At 47.0% G+C, this 11,840-nt stretch overlaps 1 protein-coding gene across 6 annotated transcripts in view; it reads right to left on the bottom strand.

Annotated features, from left to right (window-relative positions):
- Nucleotides 1–332: 332 nt before the first annotated feature.
- Nucleotides 333–11,840, bottom strand: part of ERG (ETS transcription factor ERG) — a 175,821-nt gene continuing 164,313 nt past the window's right edge. For all 6 annotated transcript variants that reach the window (XM_074354539.1, XM_074354473.1, XM_074354507.1 and 3 more), the window contains 4 exons: nt 10,743–10,811; nt 10,005–10,061; nt 9,305–9,352; nt 333–2,278 (listed from right to left, as the gene is read on the bottom strand). In XM_074354539.1, the coding sequence (XP_074210640.1) occupies nt 1,758–2,278; nt 9,305–9,352; nt 10,005–10,061; nt 10,743–10,811 (695 nt within the window). In that variant the 3' untranslated portion in view covers nt 333–1,757. The remainder of the gene's footprint in view (nt 2,279–9,304; nt 9,353–10,004; nt 10,062–10,742; nt 10,812–11,840) is intronic.

The raw sequence follows: 11,840 nt of genomic DNA, 5'->3' as shown, positions 1-11,840 counted from the left end.
GCAGGAATTAAGGGCGATTCATGACTGGGTGTGGATCTGGAATTTCTTAAGGACAACCTCAGCTTTCGAGGCCTTTTTCCACTCTGGGCTTAAATCTGGAGGCTCCCACGTGAAATGTGGTCCTTCTGCTCCAGATGGGGTGAGGAATGAGAGCGGGCAGGAAGGCGCTGGAGAGACTGCGCCGTTTGGGTGCCAAACATCCCATTTGCTTGCCTCTCCCTTGCACGCACTCCCGGACCAAGGAAAACCCTAACACAAAACCCACAGCAAGCAGCCCACGTTTCTATTAGGCAACTTTAGTCACTAAAAAAGTGCAAATGCAGACTCCCGTGTCGATCGGATTTGCCGTGCGAGGCCAAGCTTATTTTATTACATATATTCTGCATTCTAAGAACTAATAACTTCATATTGTAAACATTAAGCATACAGAGTTAATGTTCAAGGCCACATTTTGATCATGGATTGTCTCTCTTGTGTATCTTTGGCTGGCCGAGATCAACTCGTAGTGTATAAATGCATAAGTTATATAATTATTATATAAAAAGGAAGAAAAAAAAAACTCCATGGACTTGTAGACTTCATTCTGACAAACGCACAGCGTTCGCGACTCAAAAGGAAAACTGGGGCCCCCCTAACCTCGATGCCTAGGTGATCTCGGCTTGTGGTCCCCAAGAAGGCTAGTTCTTACCTGACCCCCTGGAGAGCACTGCCCCCTCCTCCACCTAACCACGAGGTCCTGAATGTTTCGTTTAAATATCAGACAATTCCAGTTACAATTTTCTTTTGATAGACAAACAAACAAAAGAGATGCATAATTTTGCTTCTGAATTCTATGACTTCCCTTTCCTCCATCACGCCGGGTCCCTCCTCCTGACACTGGATTTGGTATAAACTCTAACCGCCTTAAGCCTCAGGTCTCCATGATTCGTTCTCTGCAGAACCAGCCCTGTCCTGAGTCCCGTCTTTACCGCTTGAGAAGTTTCTTTCCCAGTCCTCACCTCTTCCTCCTCCGCTTTCTCCTCTCCCACCTCCTCCGGTCCTTTGTCTACATCCACACGCTCATCTCTCCGGACACATCCTCAGCCCCACCCTTTGGCTCAGAGTTCCTGTCTTATTGGAAAGGAGTCGGAAGCTTTGGGTCGTCTTCACAGTTGGAGAGAGCTGAGAGCTCTCCATCAAATGGAATGAATCTGATTTCCCCCAAAAGGGCAAATGCCAATGAGTTCTGTTCCCATGTCTGTGGATGGGCCACTGTCTCTCTCTTTTCTTCTTCTTCTTCTTTTTTTTCCTTCTATTTGTGATATGTTTCTCTTTTTAAATACAGGTAGTTTTCCTTAGAATGACATGAGAAATGGCATGTTCGGTCCAGACTGTGTGATCTCTGTTGCTTTACTTGAACCCCAGTTTGCACGAGCAGGATCCCAGAGTCCACTCTAAAGTCTCCACACGCCTTCAGAACATTTTCTGTGGCACTTAGTCCTTGTGACTTCATGCTTCTACTTACAATGTCTTTTACAAGGTTGGTCACAGATGATACGCCCTTGTGCATTACATTGGTAGCATCCTCTTGATTTTGGTAGCAATACTTCAGTCATCCCCTCCCGCTAAGAGTCTTTGAACCTCTTCCCCGGCGTCCTCCCCCAGCCCCAGTCAAGCGTGGTCCTTCCTCTTGAGGCACTTCTGATTCATGTTCTACAACAGAGTTTGTGGCAATTTATTGGTGATGCATGTGGTTGAGAAAGGCCTCTCTCGGGTCTTTAGTAGTAAGTGCCCAGATGCGAAGGCATGTGGCTGGCTGGGAGCCTAGCGTTGGGGTAGATGCCTCCTGTGGGGGAATTCCAGTATGGGTTGGGGGCAGCAAAAAAACTGGACGACGTCACGGGTAGGGCCGGAGGGTGGGGGGCCACAAAGTTCATCTTCTGTGGGTGGGCGTGATAGGATCCCATGTAAGGGAGGTCCGAGGGGTACTTGTACAGGGAAGACTCTGGAGGGTGGGGCTGCAGGGCCTGGGCGATGCCGTGGAAGTCAAACTTGTAGGCGTAGCGCTTCCCGTGGACTTTGGTCATGATGTTTTTGTCATAGTAGTAGCGGAGGGCCCGGCTGAGTTTATCATAGTTCATATTGGGTTTGCTTTTCCGTTCTCCCCAGCGCCGGGCCACCTCGTCCGGATCTGTCATCTTGAACTCCCCGTTGGTGCCTTCCCAGGTGATGCAGTTGGAGTTTGAGCTGTCTGACAGGAGCTCCAGAAGAAACTGCCACAGCTGGATCTGCCCGCTCCCTGGGAGGCGGGAAAGGAAACAGAACAGCAGTGAGAACAGACTCTGAGCTCCAGGCATCCTTGCTTTAGGGATACAGGTGGGTGCTGTCAGTGTCCCACCCAGAGCTCCCTCCCCAGGCTCCCCTCTTCCCCAGAGACCCACCCTTGGCTGCACAGGTACTGCCTCAGCCACCCCCAGGGAGCCCTCACCCCGACGAACTGACACAGGGTACCAGACGCCGGCCCTCCTGCCTCAGAGGGGGACCAGTTCTATGATGCTGTTCGTGCCCGGAGATCCCCACGGGGTCAGACTGGAACAAGAGCCCAGCTAAGTCCACAAGCTTCCTGAACCTTTCCCTGCCCTAGCCTGCTTCCTCACTTCCTCTGTCCCGAAAACACAGGCTTCATTAATCACCTGCACAAGCTTCCCCAGCCCAAGCTCTGAGTCTGAGGAACCCGACCTAAGATGAGGATTCCTGGTGACTCTCCGGCTGATCTACAGGTCCCAGTCCTTTATGGAATGTAAAGAATTCCTATGGGGCAGAGTTCAAGTTGGCTCCATCCATTTCTGACTTCCTTAGCAGAGCAGGTAGGTCAACTTTGTGTTTCGGGGGTGGAAAGGCTTATTTTTCCTATTTTGTGAGGCAGAGAGCGCCATTATATGGATGGCAATAATGACCTAATACCATTTATATTGGCGAGGTCAAGTCAAATAATAAAAGTCAGATTTAGGAAATGGACGTCTAAAAGTTTATGGAAAAAAATAGAGAATGGAGGTAAACACCGTTATTTCTAACATAACATTTTGCTGGCGCTCAGAAAGCAATTCTGTCAAAGCTTTTTCCTAGAACAGAATTAACCCACTCAAAATGAGGAAGTTTAGAAAAAAGCTGGCTCTGTTTCAAACCAGATCACCCATTTCCAGTATTCAGGCAAATGCATCTTAACGGAAACCCACGTGTTGCCCCGGTGCTGCGACGCCCATTGTGTTAAGCAGAATTTCCAAAAGGAAAACTGCAAAACCGAGTGATTGCAAGGCCTCTCGCAGAGCCGAGCGAGACTCCAGCTGAGTCAATGGATCTCATTTAACTGGGTGTATTCGGTCAGAATTCTCTTGATCCCACCAGAGGCATATAGATGTGGCTTTTATGTTTTATTAAATTCAGAGAAAAATCCAGGCACATCGCTCTAGCCACCATGCCACAATACTTTAAGATGACTGATGGCTCCCTAGAGGAGAGATGGCTGCAAACATCAACAGAAATATGGAGCATGAGGCGAAGCTGAGATGTGCTAAGCAGATTTTAGAAGCTTTGAAAATGGGTAGAAGGCAGGCTTTTCCTCCCAAACTCCAGCTGCAGCACCGCCTTGGGCTTATTACCAAAACGACCACCTCTTCTTACACCATCAGTAATACCAATAGATGTGGTAAAATGACTAAAGGAACTATTCAGGGAACTGATGAAATGTAAAAAGTGATTATAAATTTGTTTTCTCAAAATTCTTCCCACTAGCTCCCTATATAAATTGTCCAACTCAAAAATCCTTGTTTCCACATTGGCTACATGGAAATGGGTATGACTGTGAATTCATCCATGCAATAGCATCGTGAGAAAGGTCAGCCTTTTCTGAATATGTTCTGGAAAATGATCATTTTCAGTCTAGCAACACATTTGAAATGTATTAACAGCTTGTAGTTCATCGCAATGGAAGCCTTTGCTTTCTCCAGAACCACATATTCAAACTGTTCTCAATCAAGTTTTGTTGCCCCCAACATTTCATTAATATGCATTTTTAAAAATACAAAGAGGAGTTTGAGAAAACCATATGGTTTTAGTATATATAGTGTAACCATAGGATCACTGCTTGAAAAAAAAATTCCATATATGACCTGGGAATAGGGAAAAACATGGATTTTTGATTTAACAGTCTAACATATGCTTCGACATAAACACATGGCGTTGTTTGAAAATGAATATTCACTGTCAACCTCCTCTCATAGAGAGTGCAGTCCCACAGATTTTGTATAAGGACACAGATCTACCTAAACAGCCAAAATTCTACTTGGTATCCATTCGAACCTTGGCACTGCCTCTTGGGAATCTGTCGTTCATCCGCTTCCTTGATAAATGTGTACTGGATAAAAACAGTGCGCAAACGTGGTTTCCTAGCTCTTCTGCTTCGGAAGAACTAGTAAGGCGGGAACCTATATTCATGGCTAGAAACTCAAAGCTGAAAGGGCGGAGGAAGAATTTCTCCCTAGACTGTTTTACCCATCAGCCCTTAAGACACAGGGCTCGGGGCCTCTGAGCGTTGCAACGGCCTATGGAAGAAGACACCTATGAACAAAATTCATCAGCTTCCAAACCTGAGAACAAAACCATAAATGCAAACCAACTAACGTTTAAATAGATGTTACAAAGTGCAGCACTATGTCAAGGTCATTAATTGTCAAATTTAATATAACAAAAATCCGCTGTGTTCGCAGTCTACAGCAGATTTTCTTGCTGTGCAAGAGAGAATCTCAAGGATGCACCATGGTCGCTGAGAAGTCATGGTCAACAGTCAGTTAGATGAGTTACTCACGGCCACAGAATTTCAAAAGCAGTTTATTTAATTCTTATTTTACTGTCAAAACAATGGTGTGCACTAAAAGTGCATTTTAGAATACAGAATAGGGGTTCCAAAACACAGGTACCTAAGATTTAGGAAGTCTAAGAGTGGCCGAGCATCTCACTGGCCAAACCAGCAAGTAAAAGGAGACGCTCTTCTAGGACAGGATCTTCCATCCAATCAGCACCACCACCTGCCCCTCATGAACCACCTTCTTCACCTTCTTTGGAACTCGTCACACCTAGGACTCTCCCTCTGTCCTGGTAACACCCTGGCAACATCAGTAAGGAGCAGCTGCTTTTCTCCTAGATTTGTCCAGGGTGATTAACGAAAAAGGCAGGACTGCAGGCGCGGGGGTGGGGGTGGACAAAGATGTAGGCTGCAAACCTGCAGGAGAGCCCACCGGGTTGAAGCAGTGCGAGGCATGGCTTTGGAGAAGACCAAAGGCAATCTTTTCATTTTTAGGAGGAAAATGGTCTCTGAATGTGATTAAAAGAAGGGAAACACAGTAGCAAAGAGGTACAGACTGAGCAAAAAAAAGGGCAAAACATCTAAACGGTTTATAAACCACAGAGAAAAGCAGAGCTGGGAGTGACTCAGCAGCGGTGGGTCAAGTAGGAGGGGTGGCCCCGAGCAGGGCACTCAGGCGCCAGCTGACGGGGGAACAGAGCAGTAAACAAAGCGGAGGGGGCCCAGCAAGCCCCACACTCGGGCTTCCTTCTGCAGTAGCTGGGGGTGCTCACAGCCTGGATCCCCCACCATGTCAAGGTCAAGGGAGCAGGCGTGTCCCTGACGCGAGGCTTTGCCGGGGCTCAGCATGGCTCAGACGGGACTTGCTGGAGGGGCAGACCGTATGGTGGCTGAAAGTCAGCACTGCTTCAGCTAAATCCTGGCTCTGCCCCGTACGGGACTTTGAGCAGCTCACCCGGCTCTATATGCCTAGGTGTTCTCACCTGCAAAATGGGGGTGGTGGTAATATACTATCTTGCAGAGTCACTATGAGGATAAACTCCATACGTGAATGCTCTTATGATTTGTCTGAGCTGAAAACCAGGGTTTAAAGAAAGATCTTCCCTTGCCTAGAGTGGAGAGATGCCAAAAGGGAGACAGCTACCCCCACCCTTCCACCCTGGCCGCGTGGAAGCTGGGGATGACGGTGCTCTCAGGGTGGCTCGTATCCCTGGAAGCTGACTTGTGCCAGACACCATTCTGAACACTGTACATGTGTTTACTTAATCCTCCCCAGAGCCATGTGCTAGCCCACTATAGAGAGGGGGCATTAGAGCCCAACGAGGCAGAGTGACTGATCTTGCCCCAGGTCAGCATGGGTTGGAACCCCGACTCCAGGCCTTGGTGCTGAATCACTATACGATGCTGCCTTCAAGCCTGGCTTCTGCACACACCTCCACCCCCTCCTCCAGTCCTTTTCAGGTCGCCCTCCCCCCTACCCCGGGCCTGGAGCTTGGTAGGTTCCCAGTGGAAGAATGGACACTCCCAGCTCCTAATCAATGGCAAAGCATCCTTAAACGGGTCTCCAGCTCTGCATAAAGCAGTTAAATGCCCACCATTAAAGACCATCCAGTTGGCACCAAGGGAGCCGCTGAACTCTTGCTCCCAAGAAAGCTAATGCCTGGGAAGGGGATTTCTGTTCATTAGAGGAGCCACTTTGAATGCTCAGCCATTCTGGTGGGACGTAAAGGGGCTAAGTCACTTCCATCTGATCCAGAACATCATAATGCAGGGGCGCACGCTTCTCAGCAGGGACGGAGAGGTTGAGATGCTCTTACCATCTTGTGCATTCATACCATATGATGTCATCCTTCCCTTTAAAATGGCTCTAAAAAAGTTTGCATTGTGTAACGAGCAGAGGCAGCAATGTTAAGTGGTGAAGGATTTACTTATCAGAGGATGGGAGAATAGAATCAAACAGGAAGAAACATTCTCATTAACTGAAAGATAAAAGACATTCTGGTTTTAGGGGGAAAGGCCACATGAATACAACTGACACAAAGCCACCGCCCAGGAGATGGAGAGAAGACCTAACTCACTAGAAACTAAGGAAAATACAGCTTTATCCTCAAATCTGACGTGCACTGCTGCCATCTTCCCCAGGCCCAGTGGGCACGGTCTTAGCGGCATAAGGGGCAGTCCCTGCTCCCAGTGCCAGCCCACCTGAACCGTTAGGCACCAAGGCATCTTCCCAGGCCAGGGGTGGGCTGGCCGTCTCCTCCCTGCTCTGCCCCAGGTCCTTCTAAGCCCACCAGCGAGCGTCCCCCGGCTACCGGGCATTGAGTGAGTAGACGGGCCATCTGCTGAGGGGCCAGCAACTCTCTTCTGCCACCAGCGAGCATCCCCCAGCTACCGGGCATCGTGTGAGTAGACACTGAGCCCTCTGCTGAGGGGCCAGCAACTCTCTTTGGCCCCAGGCCATCAACCAAGCCACACCGTTGAGCTGCGACACCATGGGCACTGACATACGTTTCATTTAGCCAACCTGTACGAGTGAAAGGGCCAGTTTGGTTTTGCTTGGTGCAGCATGACCCTGTCCTCTTCATCCCTGACCTCATACCCATCCCAGGCGCAAAACAGTTGTCAAACGGAATGGAAATCCTTCCTTTCTGTTCTCTTGGTCCTCATTCTCCAAGACCTCCCACTTCCCTCCCGTTCACTCAGGGCCCGTCTAGGGCAAGAAAACAGAAAAATTTGGAGACAGAGAGTCAGGGTTCACACCTGGCCTCCCTTCTTATTGCCTGTGTGACCCAGGAAAAGTTACCCAGTTTGTCTGGACCTCCGATTCCTCTTCTGTAGGATGAAGACAATGGCCTCCTGGGGCTCCTGGGAGCCGGGACCACAGACAGAAGCACTTGCATCATTGGGGTGGGAGCCGTTGGTTTGTTATTTCACATCATTGTGTTAACTTTCCCAGAGCGTTTCAGCTTCCGTCCTTTTCCCCTCTCTAATCTCTCCTGACCGCTCCTGCCAGATCAGTCTTCCTGAAGCACTCCTGATAATGATCATCTCAAGACACAGTCATCGTTTTTATTTGAATGGTTATAGAGGCAGCTGCATATGAAACGCTGGGCACAAGCATGAGGAGGGACCAGAGACCCAGGAAACGTGGCCACCAGGTAGATGCTGGGAAAAACCTATGTCCACTTCTCCACTGGAATGTAAGCTGCTTCCGGGTCAAGGATGGTATCGTGTTACTCCTCGCATTCATTTATTCAACAAATAATTACTGAGCACCTGGCCTAGGCCCAGGGGTACAGCAATAAACAAAACAGACCCTTCTCACTGCTCAGCTGCTCAAAAAGTATTTGCTGAACTAGTTAGCATCAACCAAGAGCTAATGTCGAAGATGTGGGCGCTCGATAATGACCATATTCATATTTCTCAAAAGCATAGATTCCCTCGTGGGGATGTATCCTGATGGAATCTAAATTGTCCCGTTTCCCACCCCATTTTGGCCTCGATGTTTAGGAAAGATACATTCCAGCTTGTATTTGCAATACGCCTCTGACATGCTGGTATTTGAATTCGCTGTTTAGAATAGGCAAACATATGCTGTGAACTTCTGAAGTTGATGCCAGCACAGCTGGTTCTGATCTGAATACAAACAAATCCAACAATTTGGTTGGCACTGAAACGTGATGACAGGTGACGATCCTTGGCGAGGTACAGGTTACAAACGGGTCCGTTAAGAATCTGCACTTTCTTCTAGCCTTGAGGCTCAGGAACAGACCATTCATAGAAGATGATGCTAAATTTGAAGCCTCAGGGTTGTAATTACGGTTCTTCTTTTTAAGATATAATTTTATCTGCCTGTGTGATGGACTAAACTGTGTCAGTCCCCACAAATTTATACGTTGGATTTGCCCAGGACTTCAGAACGTGATGTTATTTGGAAATAGGGTCTTCAGAGAGGTCATCAAATTAAAGTAACGTCATTTGAGTGGGCTCTAATCCAATATGACTGGTGTCCTTATGAAAAGGGACATTTGGGCACAGATAGAGAGAGAGAGGATGAGGCTAAAAGATACAGGCAGAAGAGGCTCATCTACAAGCTAGGGAGACAGGTCTGGGCTCCTTCCTTCCTTCACGGCCCACAGAGGGAACGAACCCTAACAGTTTGATTTTGAACTTCTGTCCTCTAGAACCAGGAGACAATAAATGTCTGTTGTCTAAGCCCCTTTCTTAGAGCAGCCCTAGGGAAACTGCCACAGCTTGGATTGGGTAATAATGCTCTTTGCTGAAGCTACATCTTAATTTATAGCCTGATCCATTTTTTTTTCCACTTAGGCAAATGATCCAGTGAGACCTAAAACTTAAATTTGTTCAGTTGAAAAGATTTCTCAGCAATACAAGTTTCTCTTTCAAAATAGCCACCGCCAAAAAAATAGCTGTGGAAGAACAAAATGATCAACAGTATCTCACCTGGATTTGCAAGGCGGCTACTCGTTGGTCCAAGAATCTGATAAGGATCTACGGCAGAAGGAGAAAAGAAGTCAAGTTCCAAAGACATCGCTGTGGCCAGGACTGATGCAACTGCGGGAACAAGGCTGACCCGGACTTCGGAGTGGAAAATGCCTCCCACACCAGAGTCACCGGGCGCCGTTTCCTGTATTAGAAAAGGTGCCATGGGGGTCTGAGAGAAGCTTCTTGCTAAAGGCCTCCTGCTGGTGGCCAAGCTCAGATTTGGTCCTGGGGTTCCCAATACCCAGCCCAGTGCTCTCTCCACCCCAGGACAGAAACGGGGTGAATGTCTTCAGTCCACAGTGGGTCCCAGGGCTGTGCTGGCCGCAGCAGCCTTCCTCAGTGTCCCCGCCTTGGACCTGGCACACATGCTGCCGCTGCTGCACGTGGCCTGGGAGGTGAGAGTAAAAGAATTCATCTCACACGTCACAAAGACGCAGCCTGTGTGCAAGCCTGATGGGTTTTTCCATATTTATTGCAGAGGTTTGGGGGAATGTTTTAGCCAAATCTCAAATCGTCCCAGTTAAGTAGACTAATCATTTGGCCCCCACTTTCCGTGCAGAGCAAGAACAGAGAACACAAAAGAACATGAATTTCATTTAGAAATTGACACATTTGAGTCACTTTTCTCATGGCCGTCAGGACGCTCCCTGAAACATACCTAGTTGAGGACGCTGGTCTTCAGTTTTGGGCACTGTGGAAGGAGACGGCTGAGCAGCTGAACAATCCAAAAGTGAATGAGACAATTAGCTGGAACTTGCATTTGGCTACTGGTCTTTGATCATCATTCCATCAGTTCCCTCAGTGATTAACAGAATAGTCTTACTCTTAGAACAAGAAGCATCTTATGGTAAGGAAAAATTGTCCTTTCTAATAAAGCCCAATGTAAATGCTGTAGCAGAAAGAGGGTGCTTTACGTTATTTTAAAAAATGTATTTGTACCCTACTTTTTCCAAAACTAAAAAAAAAAAAATTGAGATAGTTTACAAAACAGATGAAGATGAACTGCAGTCTAAAATAAACAGGGGGAGAGTATAGCTCAGCGGTAGAGTGCCTGCTTAGCATGCATGAGGTCCTGGGTTCAATCCCCAGTACCTCCATTTAAATACATAAATAAACCTAATTATCTTCCTTCTTAAAATAATAAAAATAGTAATAAAACATTTAAAAAATAAAATAAAATTCACTTCTTTCATTTCTTTTTGTTATAGAAATAGGTATAACCCCAACAGAGAAAGAGCCATTGCATTTAAAGGTGAGTTGTGCTTTGTTGCCAAAGGGACAGACACTTCATGCTGAGAAGGCATAGGCTGGCTACAGAAACTATTATTTACTCTCTCAACAGTTATCCTCTGCCTTGTGATGTGAGGATTCAAGGCAGCGGAAGCCAACACGGTACCTTTTGACTGGGGGGTGGGGTGGCCATGACTGGTCCAGGCTGATCTCCTGGGTGGTTCGTAAGGTAAATCTGTAAAGACAAATAAATTGACTAAGAGATCAGTGATGTAATTTTATAACAGCTATTCCGTGTGCTTTTTTGTTTTGTGTTTTATTTATCAGAATAAATATTGTGCAAGAGAACTCAGTTATCCAAAGGGACATTCAACCTGGATTCCATGAGATTTGGATTTGATTTACAAATTATGATGTTGTCTATTTTATTAAGCTAACATTTTCCCCCGTTAACCTGAAAACTCGCACTGATGGCGTCTCTCAGAGCTGGCTGATTCTTTAAGGTAATGTCCTACAATCAGGTCAAGACTCCATCAAACGCTTCTTACAGCCTAACGCGCCCTGCTTCCAGCTGGGGCTGACCTAGGTCCACCCCTCTACTGGCTTCACGACCTGTCCGAAACAGAGCCTTCCTTCAACGCTGACGAGTCAGTCGATTCCTGCTTGAGGTCTGACCCTAAATCCGCCAAATGACACTCAGCGCTCCTTCCTCTTCTCCTTCCCTGGAAACGAGCACTGCCTTCTTAGTCCCTCATTTGCGAGCTGCCTCTCTCAGCCACCCCTCATTTGCCCTTTAAATTCTCACCCATTTATATTAAATCAGTCTGCAAGTTCTAGTTATTTTTCTATGCCAAAGTCTACTCTTTCTCCTTCTCTTAATGAATTTAGAATTTCTCTAAAATGAACTGCGTCAAATCAGATGCAAGACTGAGACAGTATTGCCCCGGCAACATGTTAGCAATGACTGTAGACAGCTTGAGGGTAAGCCAGTAAGGAGCGGGTGGGTAGAGCTCAGGGGTAGAGCGCACGGGGTCCTGGGTTCCATCCCCAGGACCTCTATTAAAATAAATAAACCTAATTACCCCCCCCCAAAAGAAGTATACGCCAATGATTTTCTTGTGTTTATAACGTATTGCCACTTGTCCCACAAACCTTCCACACTTTGCATATGCAAATTGAATAATTATACTTCTGCAGGCTCATTGCAAGTTCTGTTAATGATTATGACTCTAAGTCATTTCAAGTTTCTTTTAAAAATATCAAA

This window comes from Camelus bactrianus, chromosome 1 (assembly GCF_048773025.1).
Source record: "Camelus bactrianus isolate YW-2024 breed Bactrian camel chromosome 1, ASM4877302v1, whole genome shotgun sequence".
In the NCBI taxonomy this organism is placed as follows: Eukaryota; Metazoa; Chordata; class Mammalia; order Artiodactyla; family Camelidae; genus Camelus; species Camelus bactrianus.
Note: the sequence above shows the minus strand (reverse complement) of the source record. Positions and strands in the feature narration are given on the sequence as shown.